The sequence below is a fragment of the Pectinophora gossypiella genome, unplaced genomic scaffold (genome assembly GCF_024362695.1).
Source record: "Pectinophora gossypiella unplaced genomic scaffold, ilPecGoss1.1 Pgos_30, whole genome shotgun sequence".
In the NCBI taxonomy this organism is placed as follows: Eukaryota; Metazoa; Arthropoda; class Insecta; order Lepidoptera; family Gelechiidae; genus Pectinophora; species Pectinophora gossypiella.
The window spans coordinates 889,197-903,671 of record NW_026063240.1 but is presented as its reverse complement, the minus strand read 5'-3'; the positions used below and the strand labels follow the sequence as shown (position 1 = coordinate 903,671).

The 14,475-nt window shown below is 41.0% G+C and overlaps 2 protein-coding genes across 4 annotated transcripts; both read right to left on the bottom strand.

Annotated features, from left to right (window-relative positions):
* Positions 1-1,024: 1,024 nt before the first annotated feature.
* Positions 1,025-1,825, bottom strand: LOC126380884 (uncharacterized). The gene has a single exon (XM_050030465.1). The coding sequence runs from the start codon at positions 1,823-1,825 to the stop codon at positions 1,025-1,027; it is 801 nt and encodes a 266-aa protein (XP_049886422.1).
* A 3,777-nt stretch (positions 1,826-5,602) lies between these two features.
* LOC126380861 (uncharacterized) lies at positions 5,603-12,805 on the bottom strand. Of its 3 annotated transcripts, XR_007568568.1 has the most exons (3): positions 12,310-12,805; positions 11,391-11,473; positions 5,603-6,248 (listed from the first exon to the last, which is right to left on the bottom strand). XR_007568568.1 is itself a non-coding variant. In XM_050030448.1 (2 exons), the coding sequence occupies exons 1-2, from the start codon at positions 11,174-11,176 to the stop codon at positions 6,213-6,215; spliced, it is 1,215 nt and encodes a 404-aa protein (XP_049886405.1). In that variant the 5' UTR covers positions 11,177-11,341; the 3' UTR covers positions 5,603-6,212. The 3 variants fall into 3 exon arrangements, 1 of the variants encoding a protein (XP_049886405.1); XR_007568567.1 differs by lacking the exon at positions 11,391-11,473; XM_050030448.1 differs by lacking the exons at positions 11,391-11,473; positions 12,310-12,805 and adding an exon at positions 9,998-11,341.
* Between the last annotated feature and the right edge of the window lie 1,670 nt (positions 12,806-14,475).

Here is a 14,475-nt window from a genome sequence, read left to right as displayed (position 1 = left end):
TCACTCGCTATGATGACATCATCAATGTAGCTAAATAGAAATTCTAACCCTTGTAATACGGTGTGATGCATGAACCGTTGGAAGGTCTGTGCTGCATTTCGGAGTCCGAACGTCATCCGAGTAAACTCGAATAATCCGAAGGGTGTTATGATAGCGGTTTTTTCAACGTCGGCAGGATCGATGGGAATGTAGTGTTACGCTCTGTTAACGTCGATACGTGAAAAAATTTTTCTATCCGCGAGTAGGTAAGTAAAATCGTGTAACCTCGGGATCGGGTACCTGTCCGGCTTAGTGATGGCGTTTAATTGCCTGTAGTCACCACACGGACGGAGGCTTCCATCTTTCTTCGGCACGACGTGGAGCGGGCTTGCCCACGGGCTGCTAGACGGTCTACAAATTCCTAAATCCTGCATTAATTGAAATTCATCTCTCACCTTTTTGAAACGATCAGGCGGTAGGGGTCTCGCTCTTGCATGTACCGGCGGCCCTGTGGTCTCTATATGGTGTCTGACGGCATGCTGCGGAGTGTCTGTAAAGCACTGGGGTTTGGTAATCTCTATAAATTCGTTAAGTAAATCACGATAAGGGTGTCCCTCGTCAATCGTTTTCACTGACGTTACATTACAATTTCTGATACTAGCTTTAACATTCAGTTTCGTTAGATTATCAATTAATCGTTTCGAGCTTAAATCGACTATCAGACCAAAGTGGCTTATAAAATCGGCTCCTAAAATTGGTTGACTGACATCAGCTATTATAAAATTCCATCTGAATGCTCGCCTTAAATTAATATCAAGCAACAAAGAACATGTGCCGTAGGTATTAATTTGTGTGCCGTTCGCGGCGTACAAAGAGAGCTTATTCTCGGTATTAATGCTAGTACGTTTTGCTAACTTAACAGGAATAACGGAAACATTTGCTCCCGTATCTACTAGGAAACTAAGTTTGCTATTCCTATCGGTGATACTTAAGCGACGGTTGTTAATACCATCCATGCAGTTTACCGTCTTTGTCCGCACGGCATCTAGTTTTCCTGCCGCTTCTGTGCCCAGGAGCATGGCTGACGACACTTCTGCGCCTCGCCCTTGAACCGGTAATGGTAATAGCAGTACGGTCGGTCTCTCTTGTGTGCACTGGAACTTCTGCCGTTACGACTCACACTGCGGGACCTCTGGTTGGATCGTTGATTCTTCCTTCCACCGTGTCTCCACTTCCTAATCTCCGCTATTTCCAAAGACAGTTTGGCTACCGCGTCGGCTAAACTGCTGGAGTCGCTCGATGATGTTACAGCTGCTACTTCTAGTGGTCTGCTCGTTTCCATGACCTTGTCGGCTACTTCCGCTAGCTTTTCCCCGTCTGTCAATGACGTAGCTGCTAACACGGTACGCACGGCAACCGGTAGATGATTCTGCCACAATACTAGAAGTGTCTCCTTTGGCATCCGCCTACCTGCGAGGGTAGTCATTCGTCGCCAGAGTTGTGAAGGCTTCTGCTCACCCAGCTGCATGTCGCCTATGAGTTTCTGTAGGCGTTTCGTCTCAGATTCTTCGTAAATATGCAGTAATCGCTCCTTGACGACTTCATACTTGCCGGTCTCTGGTGGCCTTTCCAGTATGTCTGAGATCTGCTGGATCACTTGCTTGCCAAGCTTGGCAATAAGAAGCTGATACTTAGCTGTGTCGGAAGCTTTTTGCGGAGCCACAGCGGCTTCGAACTGAATGAACCAAAGTGCAGGCTGGTCGGTCCAAAACTCGGGAATCCTCGCTGTCACTGTAATTAACACTATGTCCTGCTTGTCGACTTCCGATTTCGCGTCTTCCGCCATTGTAATGTTCACGAATTGTAAAACTCGCGAATTAAGATCAGTAGATAGGTATAGTCACGGACCTACTGTGTTTATATATGCCCGCCGCAACACTGAAATTGAGCCGTCCCCTAATGTTTTTTTGAACTGATTAATTTCACTACAGGGGTCACCAGTTGTACGGTTGTACGTATTTTTATACTTAGTATTATTAGTTTATAACACCAATTAACATCACCTTTCAGAAGGAGGGAGTTCAGTGAAACGAGAGAGTTCAGTTCACGAAAGTTCGAATATATTGTTAACACATCACTTGACAGAATTGGTTACATTCACGTTAATCGATAATTAGTTGTGCCTGTGGCACATGTGTTGCGACGGGCGAAGAGGGAACGACTGACGTCCGTCGGCGCTCGCACATATTGCATGGTTGCATTTTCGATATAGGTAGCCTACATTATAAAAACTCAATAATGGCTGCTACTTTAAGGTAGCAAAAATATTTAACAGGGCCAATGAAATTATAGGTGAGGTATTATAAATAATGACTTGGCGACTAATAATAAGATAGGAGAATTAAAAATATTTTATTGGCAAATATAGGCTTCCATATAAAAATACACTTTCGGGCTGCGATTTGCAAGCACCTAAAAAAAATAAAACGGGTACTGTAATTAAGTATTAGGATTCTAATATTTTTGTTTGGGAATCTAAATTTAATGAAAACGGCGCCAAGCGCGCACGCTTAGCAGAGTGCGGGCCGCGGTGCGGGGGGTGGTGTAGGGCGTTATTAGCCAATGGCAAGCGGCGGGCGGTTATCACGGGATGATACGATTGCCTGTTATTGTTTACTTGTAATATTTTCACATCAGTGTCACTATACCGAACAACGTTTCAACAATTTTTGAAAACAATTTTTACTATTAGCCGAAGTCTCTTTTGAAGTTTTTTCATTCCCTATATGATCTATTTGACATATTTTGGTTAGTTGTGACCATCGAGGCCCAAAAGGCCGAGAGGCGGCGGTGAAGATTTGTTTCGTAACGACAGCAGTCACGGGTGCGAGCGAAGCGAGCACGGAAATTCGCGGCACCCCGACACTGTAGATATAGGTCACGAAGGCTGTATGGCAGGAGGCGAGCAAAGCGAGCCCCCTGCCATATAGCCGAGTGGGTTAGGTTACTTGTGACCATCGAGGCCCGAAGGGCCGAGAGGCGGCGGTGAAGACCTTTTAAGGTCACAGATTTTGAAAGTTTATTAACAGTAGTGTAATGAATGTTCGGCATCATGATATTTGGGACAAAATGTATTTCGGCCAACCCTAACTTCGGAAAATAGTTTTTCCCACAAATGAAACGTCGGAGTAACGAAAAGAACGAATTGTTATTAAGTCAAACGAAACTTAGGCAAACGTGATTTCAGCGAAGTGAAAAAAACCGAAACGAAAATAGTCGAAAAGTTTTCTGTTTAATGAAATTCGGCAGAAAAAACCATCAAACTTAAGATACAAGTATTATCAAGTATTATTATAAACCAATAATATTTTTTGCATGCCAATATTTGCTTTATTTAGACCTCATAAAATGTCGCACATAGTATGTTTTATATGACCATGTGCATATTTTTTCTCACCCCATTTAATTTTATAAACGACCTCATTGTATAATTTATAAAAGCCTATTTTCTATATTTTATCCGCCGTCAAGTTGTCGCCTAACAATAAATTTAGTTGCTACACAAAAAAATCGCTGCCAATTTAAATTTAAATAAAGCTTATAACTTAATATAAAGCTGCCACTTTATGCTTAAAAGGCTACTTCACTGTAGCTGCCTTATTTTTGCTACCCATTTTAATTATTTTTAAAACCCTAAATCACATTAGTTTGTCGCCGCGTTAAATACATGCCGTTCGAAAATAGTGATAATTTTAAAAATAAGTTCTTAACGTATTTAATAATAGTGCCAACAGACCTCGGAGATATTCGTACACAATCGGTTATCATCGGAAATGTTCGATATCCAACAAGAACTAGAAGCAGATCATAAAAATCGCTTACCTCAACGAGTATAACGATAGCATAGCTGGTAAACGGCCGATCAATACGCTCCACCTGTTAAGACCCGAGATCGAACCTCACTGCTATAAAACTCTTTTTGATAAAAATATTTTTCTGTGGACTGCTGTACGTTTTATAAACACAACATGGTAAGACAATGTAAAAACTGTGACGAGACAATAAACGATAGACAATTTTTAGAATGTCTAATTTGCGAAAAGTACATGCATATAAACTGTGCTAATGTTTCGGAAAAAAGGTTTTATTTAATGTCTCCAACCAAAAAATCAAATTGGAAATGTGATAAATGTCAAGACCATTTAAAACAAATTAATAGTGATAACCGCACAGCGTCACCGGAGATATCAAATATTACGCAAAGACAAACTACAAAAGTAGTATACAACATCTCGACAAGTAATTCATTTGCCTCGTTATCAGACGAAACAGAAGAGTTGAGTGGACTAACTCAGGATCCAATCCAAGTGAACCGAAGCTGTCTGAACCCAGTATCGGATGAAGAAGAGAAAATAAATTTAAAAGAAAGAATATTGAACCTACAGGATTTACTATTAAAAGCTGAACACAAGATTGACTTATCAGTTTTTAGAGCTGAGTGACAAGGTACAGGATAGTTCATTGTTAGAGACAGAACTACAGCATAATGATCTGTGATGGTAGTGTCAAGTATAAGGGTTTTGGCCAGAAAATTTGTTTTTAAAATAGTGTGATCTATACAAGTACCACTGGCGGGACGAGTTACCAAGAAATGGCCTGGGTAGAAACCATGGTGAGCTATCAAATCCCGATAATCCAGAGAGTTTGTCTCAGTATTGCCTGAAAGTATATCTATATTAATATCTCCTGCTATGACGACATTTTTAGAGGCCGATAGACCTGTGAGTAAGTTATCAAATGAAACCTTGAAATTCTCGAGAGACACGAAAACAGGCGGTCTGTAGATGCCGATTATTGTCAGTTCCGAACAAATTTTAGCAACAATACAGTTAAAATCGGAAACCGATGGTTCATAAACTGTAACGTTCCGCAGAGTAGTACTTATGTAAATTACAATGCCATCGTTTTGATTATACGTGTTTGCTGAACTGTAGTGATGATATCCATTTAAAGTTGGTACATTTGGATTTGTAGATAACCAGCATTCTGTGAGTATAATCACATCATAAGTTATTTCCGTTCTTTGTAGAAGTTGTGAGGAAACTAAGAATATTGGCACCTATACTGCGAATATTTTGTTTAATGAGGTTAAAAGTCTTTTTATTGTTTTGTATTAGAGTGACACAATCTTCAGGTGTACAGAAATGTGATTCAAATAATGCAGTCCTGTCAATGTCGCTCAAAAGATTATTTATGCCAATCACTTTTGATTCTTATTTTTAGAATGATGTCGAAGATTATAGATATGTGTGTGTATGTGTGTGTGTGTGTGTGTGTGTGTGTGTGTGTGTTAAGTTTGGAAGAATTAGGCTTTGCTATGAGTGTGAAGGATGAGGGTATGTAAAAAATATCAGCAGTAATTGTGAGGCAGGAGATGGTCGGAATTAATGGTTCTTGTGTGATGTAATTGTAAATTGTGTTTTTTTTCATGGTAGTGTTGTGCTTTTATGTGTGATTTGTTATAGTGTGGGGAACGTGTATTGTGAGGAAGTGATACTGTTATACCGAACATATCACTTTTGTAAGACAAATTAAGATTCGAATCCAATATAAAAGCTGTCTCTTGTGGGACATAAAATAAAAGAAATACTGGTGATTATTACTTATAATGTTCGTGATTATGAAATTAAATACAAATTCCCGACAAAACAGCGAGATTGCGCGCAACGCGTCCGTTCGGTTAAGGTAGCAAGGTAGTGTGTGTGGCGGCGGTCGCCCCGGCGCCCGCGCCTCAGCCGCCGCGCCGCCGTCGCCTGCGCGGAGCCTGCCTCCCGCGCCTCAGCCGCCGCCGTCGCCGCTCGCGCATTCCTTATTACGCGCGCGAACATACTGGGGGCCCTTGAAAGCGCTGCTTTCAAGCATTGTCGTCTAGAAGAAGGGATATACGATTGAGTGCGCGTCTGATGACTCCTCTTGATGTCTTTATATCAGCAACTCGCGGCACTCCGTCTGCGCCTGGGTAAAGTTTTTGAACTCTTCCAAGTCGCCATAATAGTGGAGGCACATTGTCATCTTTAATTATCACTAGCTCTCCTTCTTTCAAATCTCTGCACCGGGTTTTCCATTTGCAACGATGCTGGAGTTCAGTAACATATTCTGACTGCCATCTTTTCCAGAAGTGTTGTCTCATTTGTTCCAATACTTCATATCTGTTTAGTCTTCTTGGATTGATGTCAATTAGCTCTGGAGACGGTAGCGACATCAGGGACCTGCCAAGGAGGAAATGTCCAGGTGTGAGCGCTGCATAGTCATTAGGTGAGGAGGAGAGGGGAGAGATAGGTCTACTGTTGAGGATCGCTTCCACTTGGGCAAACAAAGACGAAAGCTCCTCAAAGGTGAGGTGCGTATTCCCTAAAGCACGCTTTATGAGGTGCTTTGCTGCCTTTATGCCAGCCTCTGCGTAGCCGTTAAAATTAGGAGCGTAAGCCGGTGAGAATTTAAACTTTATATCATGATCAGCTGCAAAGGCACACATAGACTTCGAATACTGTTTGAAAAACTCATTTACTTCCTTCGCCGCAGCTACGAAGTTTCTTCCGTTATCACAGAATATTTCTCTTGGTTTACCCCTACGAGAGATAAATCGGCGTAAGGCTAGTATAAACGAATCTTTAGATAGCTCACTAACACACTCCAAATGGACACATTTGAACCTGAGACAAATAAAAAGGCATAAATAGCATTTTGTTATTTTGCATCCGCGCCCGCGACGATCAGTTATTAAGAAAGGGCCTGCGAAATCCATAGCAACAGTGGAGAATGGGAAGTCCGGCACCAGACGCTGTGAAGGTAAGTCACCCATTATGTTTTTCATTAGTTTAGCGTTGTGTCGACTACAGGTGACACATCTGCGCGCCGTGCGTCGTGCCAGGTCCCTACCCCCGATCGGCCAGAACTGCTCGCGGACTGACGCCAGCAAAAGCTGCGGTCCCGCATGTAAGAGGCGAGTGTGTTCATTTGAGAATATGAGTTTGGTAAGAATGTGTTTCGAGTTTAAAAGTATGGGATGTTTTGTCGTAAAGTCAAAGTTTGATTTACGTATCCTCCCCCCCACTCTCAGGATTCCCTGAGAGTCAATAAATGGAGATAATGAAGCAAGTAAGGACTTAGAACTGATATTTTTTTTCTCGTGAAGTAAAGTTAATTCCTTGGAGAATGATTCCTGTTGTGATAACTTTACTAGGGTGGTCAGGGCATCATTTAGTTCCGCTACTGTTAAATGCCCTTTATTAACTATGTTTTTACATTTTGCATTTATAAAACGCAATACATATGCAACAATGCGGCGTAATCGCTTAAAATTGGAATGTCTTTCAAAATCTATTACCGCAACAGGCACGTCAGTGCTTGTCAATGTATTTATGATGTGTTTTGTTTCGGGTAATTGTTGCGTTTGTTTATCATCGGGAAGAGAAGGCCAGTCTTCTTCTTTTTGTAAAATAAATTGTGGCCCGTGCCACCATTTGGATTCTGACTCGACACGCTGTGGGTCTACCCCGCGTGACGCCAGGTCGGCTGGGTTTAAGGCGGTAGGCACGTAGCGCCAGGGAGAACCTTGAGTGAGCTCCAGCACGGCGGTGACTCTATTAGCCACGTAAGCCTTAAGCTTAGATGGACAACTTGTTAACCATGCCAACACGACACTAGAATCGGACCAATAAATACTTCTAGCTATAGGCTTACGAAGGGCGCTACTAACCGTTGCAGAGAGACGAGCTCCTAGCAGGGCCGCGCAGAGTTCTAGTCGCGGAATGGTAGTTGGCTTGATAGGTGCTACCCGTGATTTGGCACAAAGTAGATTACAGGTTTGACGGCCCGATGCTGACACGGACTTTACGTAGACGCAAGCGCCATAAGCAAGTTGCGACGCGTCACAAAATGTATGAAGTTCTATGTAAGAAGGAATGTCGTTAAAAATGCATCTGGGAATAGTAAGAAGCTTTAGGTATTTGACATTGTCTATAAAATGTTCCCATGCCCGTTTTATTTCGCTAGGAACAGGGTCATCCCAATTAATTTTTAAAGTCCACATTTTTTGCATAAGAATTTTTGGCCTAACTGTACACAACGTTAGCAACCCGAGTGGATCGAATATCTTGAAAGTGGTTGATAAGATAGTGCGCTTTGTGACACTGCTCGGTGCATTATTGTCGATATTAAAATGAAGAACATCTTGAGTAGGATTCCATCCTAAACCCAGTGTTTGGACAGACTGACTAAGAATCAAGTTATCAGTTTCCATGTTTTTAATTTCTGAATTTATAATAGTTGAGGAATTAGAACGGTATTTCCGTAGGTTGAAGCAACCCGATGATAATACCTTTGAAACAGAGTTCTTTATATGAAGCAGTTCGTTTTCAGTGTCAGCGCCGCAGAGCAAATCATCACAATAAAACTGTGACTGAATTATTTCCTTAATTAAATCGGCGGTGACACCATCCTGGGGGCCGTGCTCGGATGAATTTAAAATACTAGCTGATTCCTCCCCGAGCTGCCACAAACATCTCGCTGCAAGAAAACTAGCACTAGCAAAACCGTATGTGACCGTATTTAGTCTAAGTGAACGAATTGGAAGGCTTTCATTCTCTCTCCATAGAATGAGCTGTAAATCACGATCAAGTTCATTCATAATGACTTGGCGATATTGTTTTTCTATGTCGCCGGAGAGAACATATTTGTAATGGCGAAATCTGAGTAGGATGTTAAATAACGAATCTTGAATGGTGGGCCCTACCATTTGAATGTCGTTGATGGAGAAACCCGATGAAGTGCGCGCAGAGGCATCAAATACCACTCGTAGCTTGGTTGATTCGCTATTTTCTTTAAGTACTGCGTGATGAGGCAAAAAATAAGATGAGCTGGGTCTCTGATTGGGTGCTTCTGCAAGGTGACCTAGATCTCGATATTCAGAAATGAAGTCAGTATACATCTTTTTTAAGCAAGGATTTTGTCTAAATCGTTTCTCTAGCCCAAAAAAACGAGTCCTAGCTCGACCATAGGAATCCCCTAGACAATCGGGTGAGTCTAAGAGAGGAAGCCGAACACAGAACCTACCATCCTTCAGGCGATAAGTATTTTCTATGAAGTGGGTTTCGCTTTCAGTAATGATATTTTCCTTGTGATTTGGTAAAGGGAAATCCTCATCATTCCAGAATTTTACTAATTCTGAGTGAAGCTGTTCAGTAGACACAAAATTACAACGAATTTGGTTTGGTTTATGAAGCGATGGAATATGTCCTGCTACAATCCAGCCCAACCTTGTATTACACAAAGTAGGTAGATTTGGTCCTAGTGAATGACGCTCAGGGCTAAGAAGATCCCAAAAAATGTCAGCTCCGAGGAGCACGTCTATTGGAGATGGTTTATTAAAGAAGGGGTCTGCTAAACGTACCACTGAAGGTAGTTTTAGTGATGAAATATCTATATGACGCTTAGGAAGTTTGTCTGTGATATGAGGCAGTACTAAAAAGTTCTGCGTTTGAACAAAAGTGTTTAGTTTTGACTGAATAATGGCAGTACATCGCTCGGGAATGATGTCAAGCGAGGTGTCACCAATACCTAAGATGCTTGTGGCACCTGATGGCTGAGATGTCAGCTGCAGCCGTGACTTTAAGTTTGTATTGATGAAAGACGACTGACTCCCGCTGTCTAGCAGCGCTCTCACAGTTTCTACTTTATTGTTATGGGGATTAATTATGTCAATCATCGCAGTGGAAAGAAGAGTTTCGGACTCTACACAAGAGGTTGACGACATAACTATAAAAGGGGGCTGGCCCTCCCCACCATTGTTTTCACCTTGGGAGGTAGACGGTGAGGATGTGTATGTATTTGAGGTAGTGTCATGTTTATGAAGTACTGTGTTGTGTCGTCCCTTACAAGCGCGACAGCCACCCAAGCGGCAGTGAGCTGCATCGTGGTCTGGACGCAAGCAGTTGTGGCAGAGCTTCAACTTATGAACCTGTGCCCATTTCTCTTCAGTTGTCAGGGCCTTGAACGCGTTGCAATCGAAGATACGATGTTTTCCCTGGCAAATGACGCACGGACGCAGCTGCCTGCCGTTGTTAGCTGAAATTACGAAGGACTTTGTTTGAAAATCTTGTTTATGATGTGAATGATGATTATTTTGTTTGAAATGAGATGAAGAAGGTGTTCTAGCTTGTTTGTCCCTTTTAGATCTATACAAGGTCTCTAGAACATCTGCCAGTGACTTTAAGAATTCTTTAAAATCCTTCAAAGTAGGTATTTCACTTGTCAGACCGTTTCGGTACTCCTCCCATTTTACACTAGTAACTGAATCTAGTTTCGTAGTGGCAAGATGTATAATGATGGTGTCCCATTGCTCTGTGGGCTGGCCTAGTGTTTTCAAAGCGCGCAAATTTTTAGTGATGTGATCACCTAAAAAGCGCAGTGACTTGTCAGACTCTCTTTGGATTGCATCAACACTAAATAATGAATTTAAATGATTATAAATAAGTTGCCGCTTATTATTATACCTCTCGCATAAAAGAGTCCAAGCTTCGGAATAATTCGCCGCTGATATTTCCAAGTTACTAATAACTCGCGCCGCTTCACCTTCTAAATAAGAGCAAAGGTAATGGAACTTGTGAATGGGCTTCAAACTAATGTTATCGTGTATCAATGATTCATATGTATCACGGAACTCAAGCCATTTATAAAATGTTCCATCAAATTTATTTATTTTAATTTGAGGCAAGTTAAAACCAACTATGGTATCGCGGCAATGCGAGTGATGAGTGATAGTGGAAGAATTTGTATTATCAGCCCCAGAGCTCGACTTTAGCTTATGTTTTTCAAGTAAAAATTGAACGGTTGCAATACAATTATGGAGATTTTCTTCCATAGTGTCTCGTGTTGTGAGTTCTTCTTCGAGTTTTCCACTATTCAGAACCTCTATGCGACTCTGCAGCGTCTCAAATTTCTGTATCAGCTCCATACACTTATGTAGTTTTAGAGTTAATTTATTAAACCCGACAGCATCAACTGCCTCACTATCATCGAAAGACTTCAAAAACTTTTCAATTTTTGTAGTTTGTCCTTTTATTGAACTACGTTTTGCTTCAAGTTGCGCTAATTCAATCTCCATATCTCTACCCACGTCGTCCGACGTACCAGACATGGTTTAAAAAAAAGTTAATAATATAGCACGAAGATAAGAAGTGGGTAGCAACAAGAAACTAAGGTAATGCAAAAGATAAAACTATTTAACAAATAAAATGTTTGGAGCTGATAAGAATAAAAAAAAACGGAAAGTAGAAACTAAAAATGAAACGGCTTACGCTCCTTGTAATAATGACGAACACGCGCCAGCGAGCCGGCAGGTTGTCCGGTACCCGAACAGCTGAGCAAAGTAGGCAGGCACACAATAGCAAGTCGCCGAGCGGTCGATGACTGTAGGTAAGTTCGTGGTTTCTCACTGGAAGGGTTATAGAAAGGAATGCGTTAGTAAGCGTGCAATATAATGGTGCGACGCGGTGCGAATATTTATGTTTCTGACTGGATTATTTTATAACAGGAATTTGGGAAGATTATTTACGAAGTTATGAAGATATACTTAAATGTAGCATGAAGGAAAGTAATATTTCAGGTATAGGTATGCCACGTTTAATGCTATGTTTAAGCAAAGGATGGATGTAAGATACCTACTTATTTACGATATAAACGCCTTTTCGAAAAATGACGAATATTTCAAAAATATACCTGGTGAGGTAGCTGTGGCAATTTGTAGGATGATTTGCACAAGGATGCACGAACAAATTATGCTTATTAGCAATGAGCTATGTGCTAGTAAGAGTAAGGGAAAAGAGACAAATACTGAGAATTATTGAGGACAGAAGAGGCAAGATGATTGGACACCTAATAAGACACGACGAATTCATTAAAAACATCATAGAAGGAAAGCTAGAAGGAAAGAGAGGAAGGGGAAGACCAAGAAGAGCTTACATGGAACAGATTAAAGAAAAGGTTAACGTCGTGTCTTATAGGGAAGTCAAGGAATTGGCCTTTGATAGACTGGAATGGAAAATGCTACACCGACAAGAGCGTGGCTCTTAAATTGATGGTGATGAGCAATGATGAAGATGGATGATGCAACACACGCGTTGATGAGCAATCTAACACTGTCTGCCAAAGTAAAATATAGGTAATTAGGTAGGAAATATAAGGAAAAAGCAGGCTCACGACACTCCCCTTAGCAGATGAATCATACAGTGCAGCGTTTTGATGATGAACTTCCGTCAGTGGCTGTCTTACGTGGCACTCGATGATGGAGGACGAAACCGCTTTCGTGCCGCTGGACCGTCACGTCGTCGTGTTAGCCTTCTTTCGGGCTTCTCAGACTCTGCTCAGGGTTATCGAATCACAACGCGATGTAATATTGTAGCGCGCGGTGCTGCGGTGACACGTAACAACAATGGAACAGACGGACTATGCTTACGACGTAATTCCGAAATAGGCAGTTCGTGGCCCACCCGGGGGCGCCAAATTATGTCTCTTGTGGGACATAAAATAAAAGAAATACTGGTGATTATTACTTATAATGTTCGTGATTATGAAATTAAATACAAATTCCCGACAAAACAGCGAGATTGCGCGCAACGCGTCCGTTCGGTTAAGGTAGCAAGGTAGTGTGTGTGGCGGCGGTCGCCCCGGCGCCCGCGCCTCAGCCGCCGCGCCGCCGTCGCCTGCGCGGAGCCTGCCTCCCGCGCCTCAGCCGCCGCCGTCGCCGCTCGCGCATTCCTTATTACGCGCGCGAACAAAAGCATATTCAAATGTGCCGTTATCCAATCCCAACAGATAATTAAATAATTCTATTCTATGGTTAAAAAGATTTGCAGTTTTAGATACTTTGAATGTTGGAATACATATAATTACATTGGTGTGTTGAACTTTTAGTAGCTCTTGTCTTATGTAAACAACTAATTCATGGTAGTCCACTGTTATATTAAAATCTTTTTCACCAATTACAATTACACAGTAATCCTTGTATGAGAATTTTCTAGTTTCTGTTCGAGTCCTTGAAATAATTGTAAAATTCCCCCATTTGGAGTGACGTAATGACACAAGTTTGAAAATCCTAGTGTTCTTTCGGCGATCTGTCGCAACTTGTTAGTGTTACTACTAATAAGACAAACATTAGCTAATTCAATTTGCTCCTTTCTCTTCCTCTCATTTTGCTTTATAAAATCTTTCTCATTATGCACTTCTTTCTTCGAATATCTGTCATCTAGGTTACTTGTCGCAATAGCTGAATTTGCCTCACATGTACGCTTTGGGAGAGGAGTCGATTTAAACAGATCTCGTTTTACTTTTTGTAAATTATTGTCTTCCTTGTTGACGTTATTTCTGCGCTGTTTACTTTTAGTGGATTGTTCAGTTGGAGTAGATTGACACATTTGGGTAAGATATTTTATTTTCGAGTGTGATTCTGCCAACTTCTCCTACAGTGAAAATATTTTACAATTTTGTTCGTCAATCTTGTGTTCAGCTTTTAATAGTAAATCCTGTAGGTTCAATATTCTTTCTTTTAAATTTATTTTCTCTTCTTCATCCGATACTGGGTTCAGACAGCTTCGGTTCACTTGGATTGGATCCTGAGTTAGTCCACTCACCTCTTCTGTTTCGTCTGATAACGAGGCAAATGAATTACTTGTCGAGATGTTGTATACTACTTTTGTAGTTTGTCTTTGCGTAATATTTGATATCTCCGGTGACGCTGTGCGGTTATCACTATTAATTTGTTTTAAATGGTCTTGACATTTATCACATTTCCAATTTGATTTTTTGGTTGGAGACATTAAATAAAACCTTTTTTCCGAAACATTAGCACAGTTTATATGCATGTACTTTTCGCAAATTAGACATTCTAAAAATTGTCTATCGTTTATTGTCTCGTCACAGTTTTTACATTGTCTTACCATGTTGTGTTTATAAAACGTACAGCAGTCCACAGAAAAATATTTTTATCAAAAAGAGTTTTATAACAGTGAGGTTCGATCTCGGGTCTTCACAGGTGGAGCGTATTGATCGGCCGTTTACCAGCTATGCTATCGTTATACTCGTTGAGGTAAGCGAAATTTATGATCTGCTTCTAGTTCTTGTTGGATATCGAACGTTTCCGATGATAACCGATTGTGTACGAATATCTCCGAGGTCTGTTGGCACTATTATTAAATACGTTAAGAACTTATTTTTAAAATTATCACTATTTTCGAACTAATAACTATATGCAGTTTTCATAACTTAATTGAGTTCTATTTGTAACACACACTACGCGTAGATTCTTCTCGATTTACTTTTACAATCGTTATGTTTTTTGCACAAGATGATCACTGTCTCATATGTTCTGGATTCTTTATTATATTGCTCACAAACGATAATCCTGAGAATTTGGGACACAATTAACACTTTTATCAAAAG

Excerpts from the sequence above, each read along its gene's own strand:
- LOC126380861 (XM_050030448.1), bottom strand. The coding sequence starts at position 11,176 with ATGTCTGGTACGTCGGACGACGTGGGTAGAGATATGGAGATTGAATTA. Across the intron at positions 6,249-9,997 it reads CTGAAGAGAAATGGGCACAG|GTCCCTGATGTCGCTACCGT; the intron begins GTTCATAAGTTG and ends CCTCCTTGGCAG.
- LOC126380884 (XM_050030465.1), bottom strand. The coding sequence starts at position 1,825 with ATGGCGGAAGACGCGAAATCGGAAGTCGACAAGCAGGACATAGTGTTA.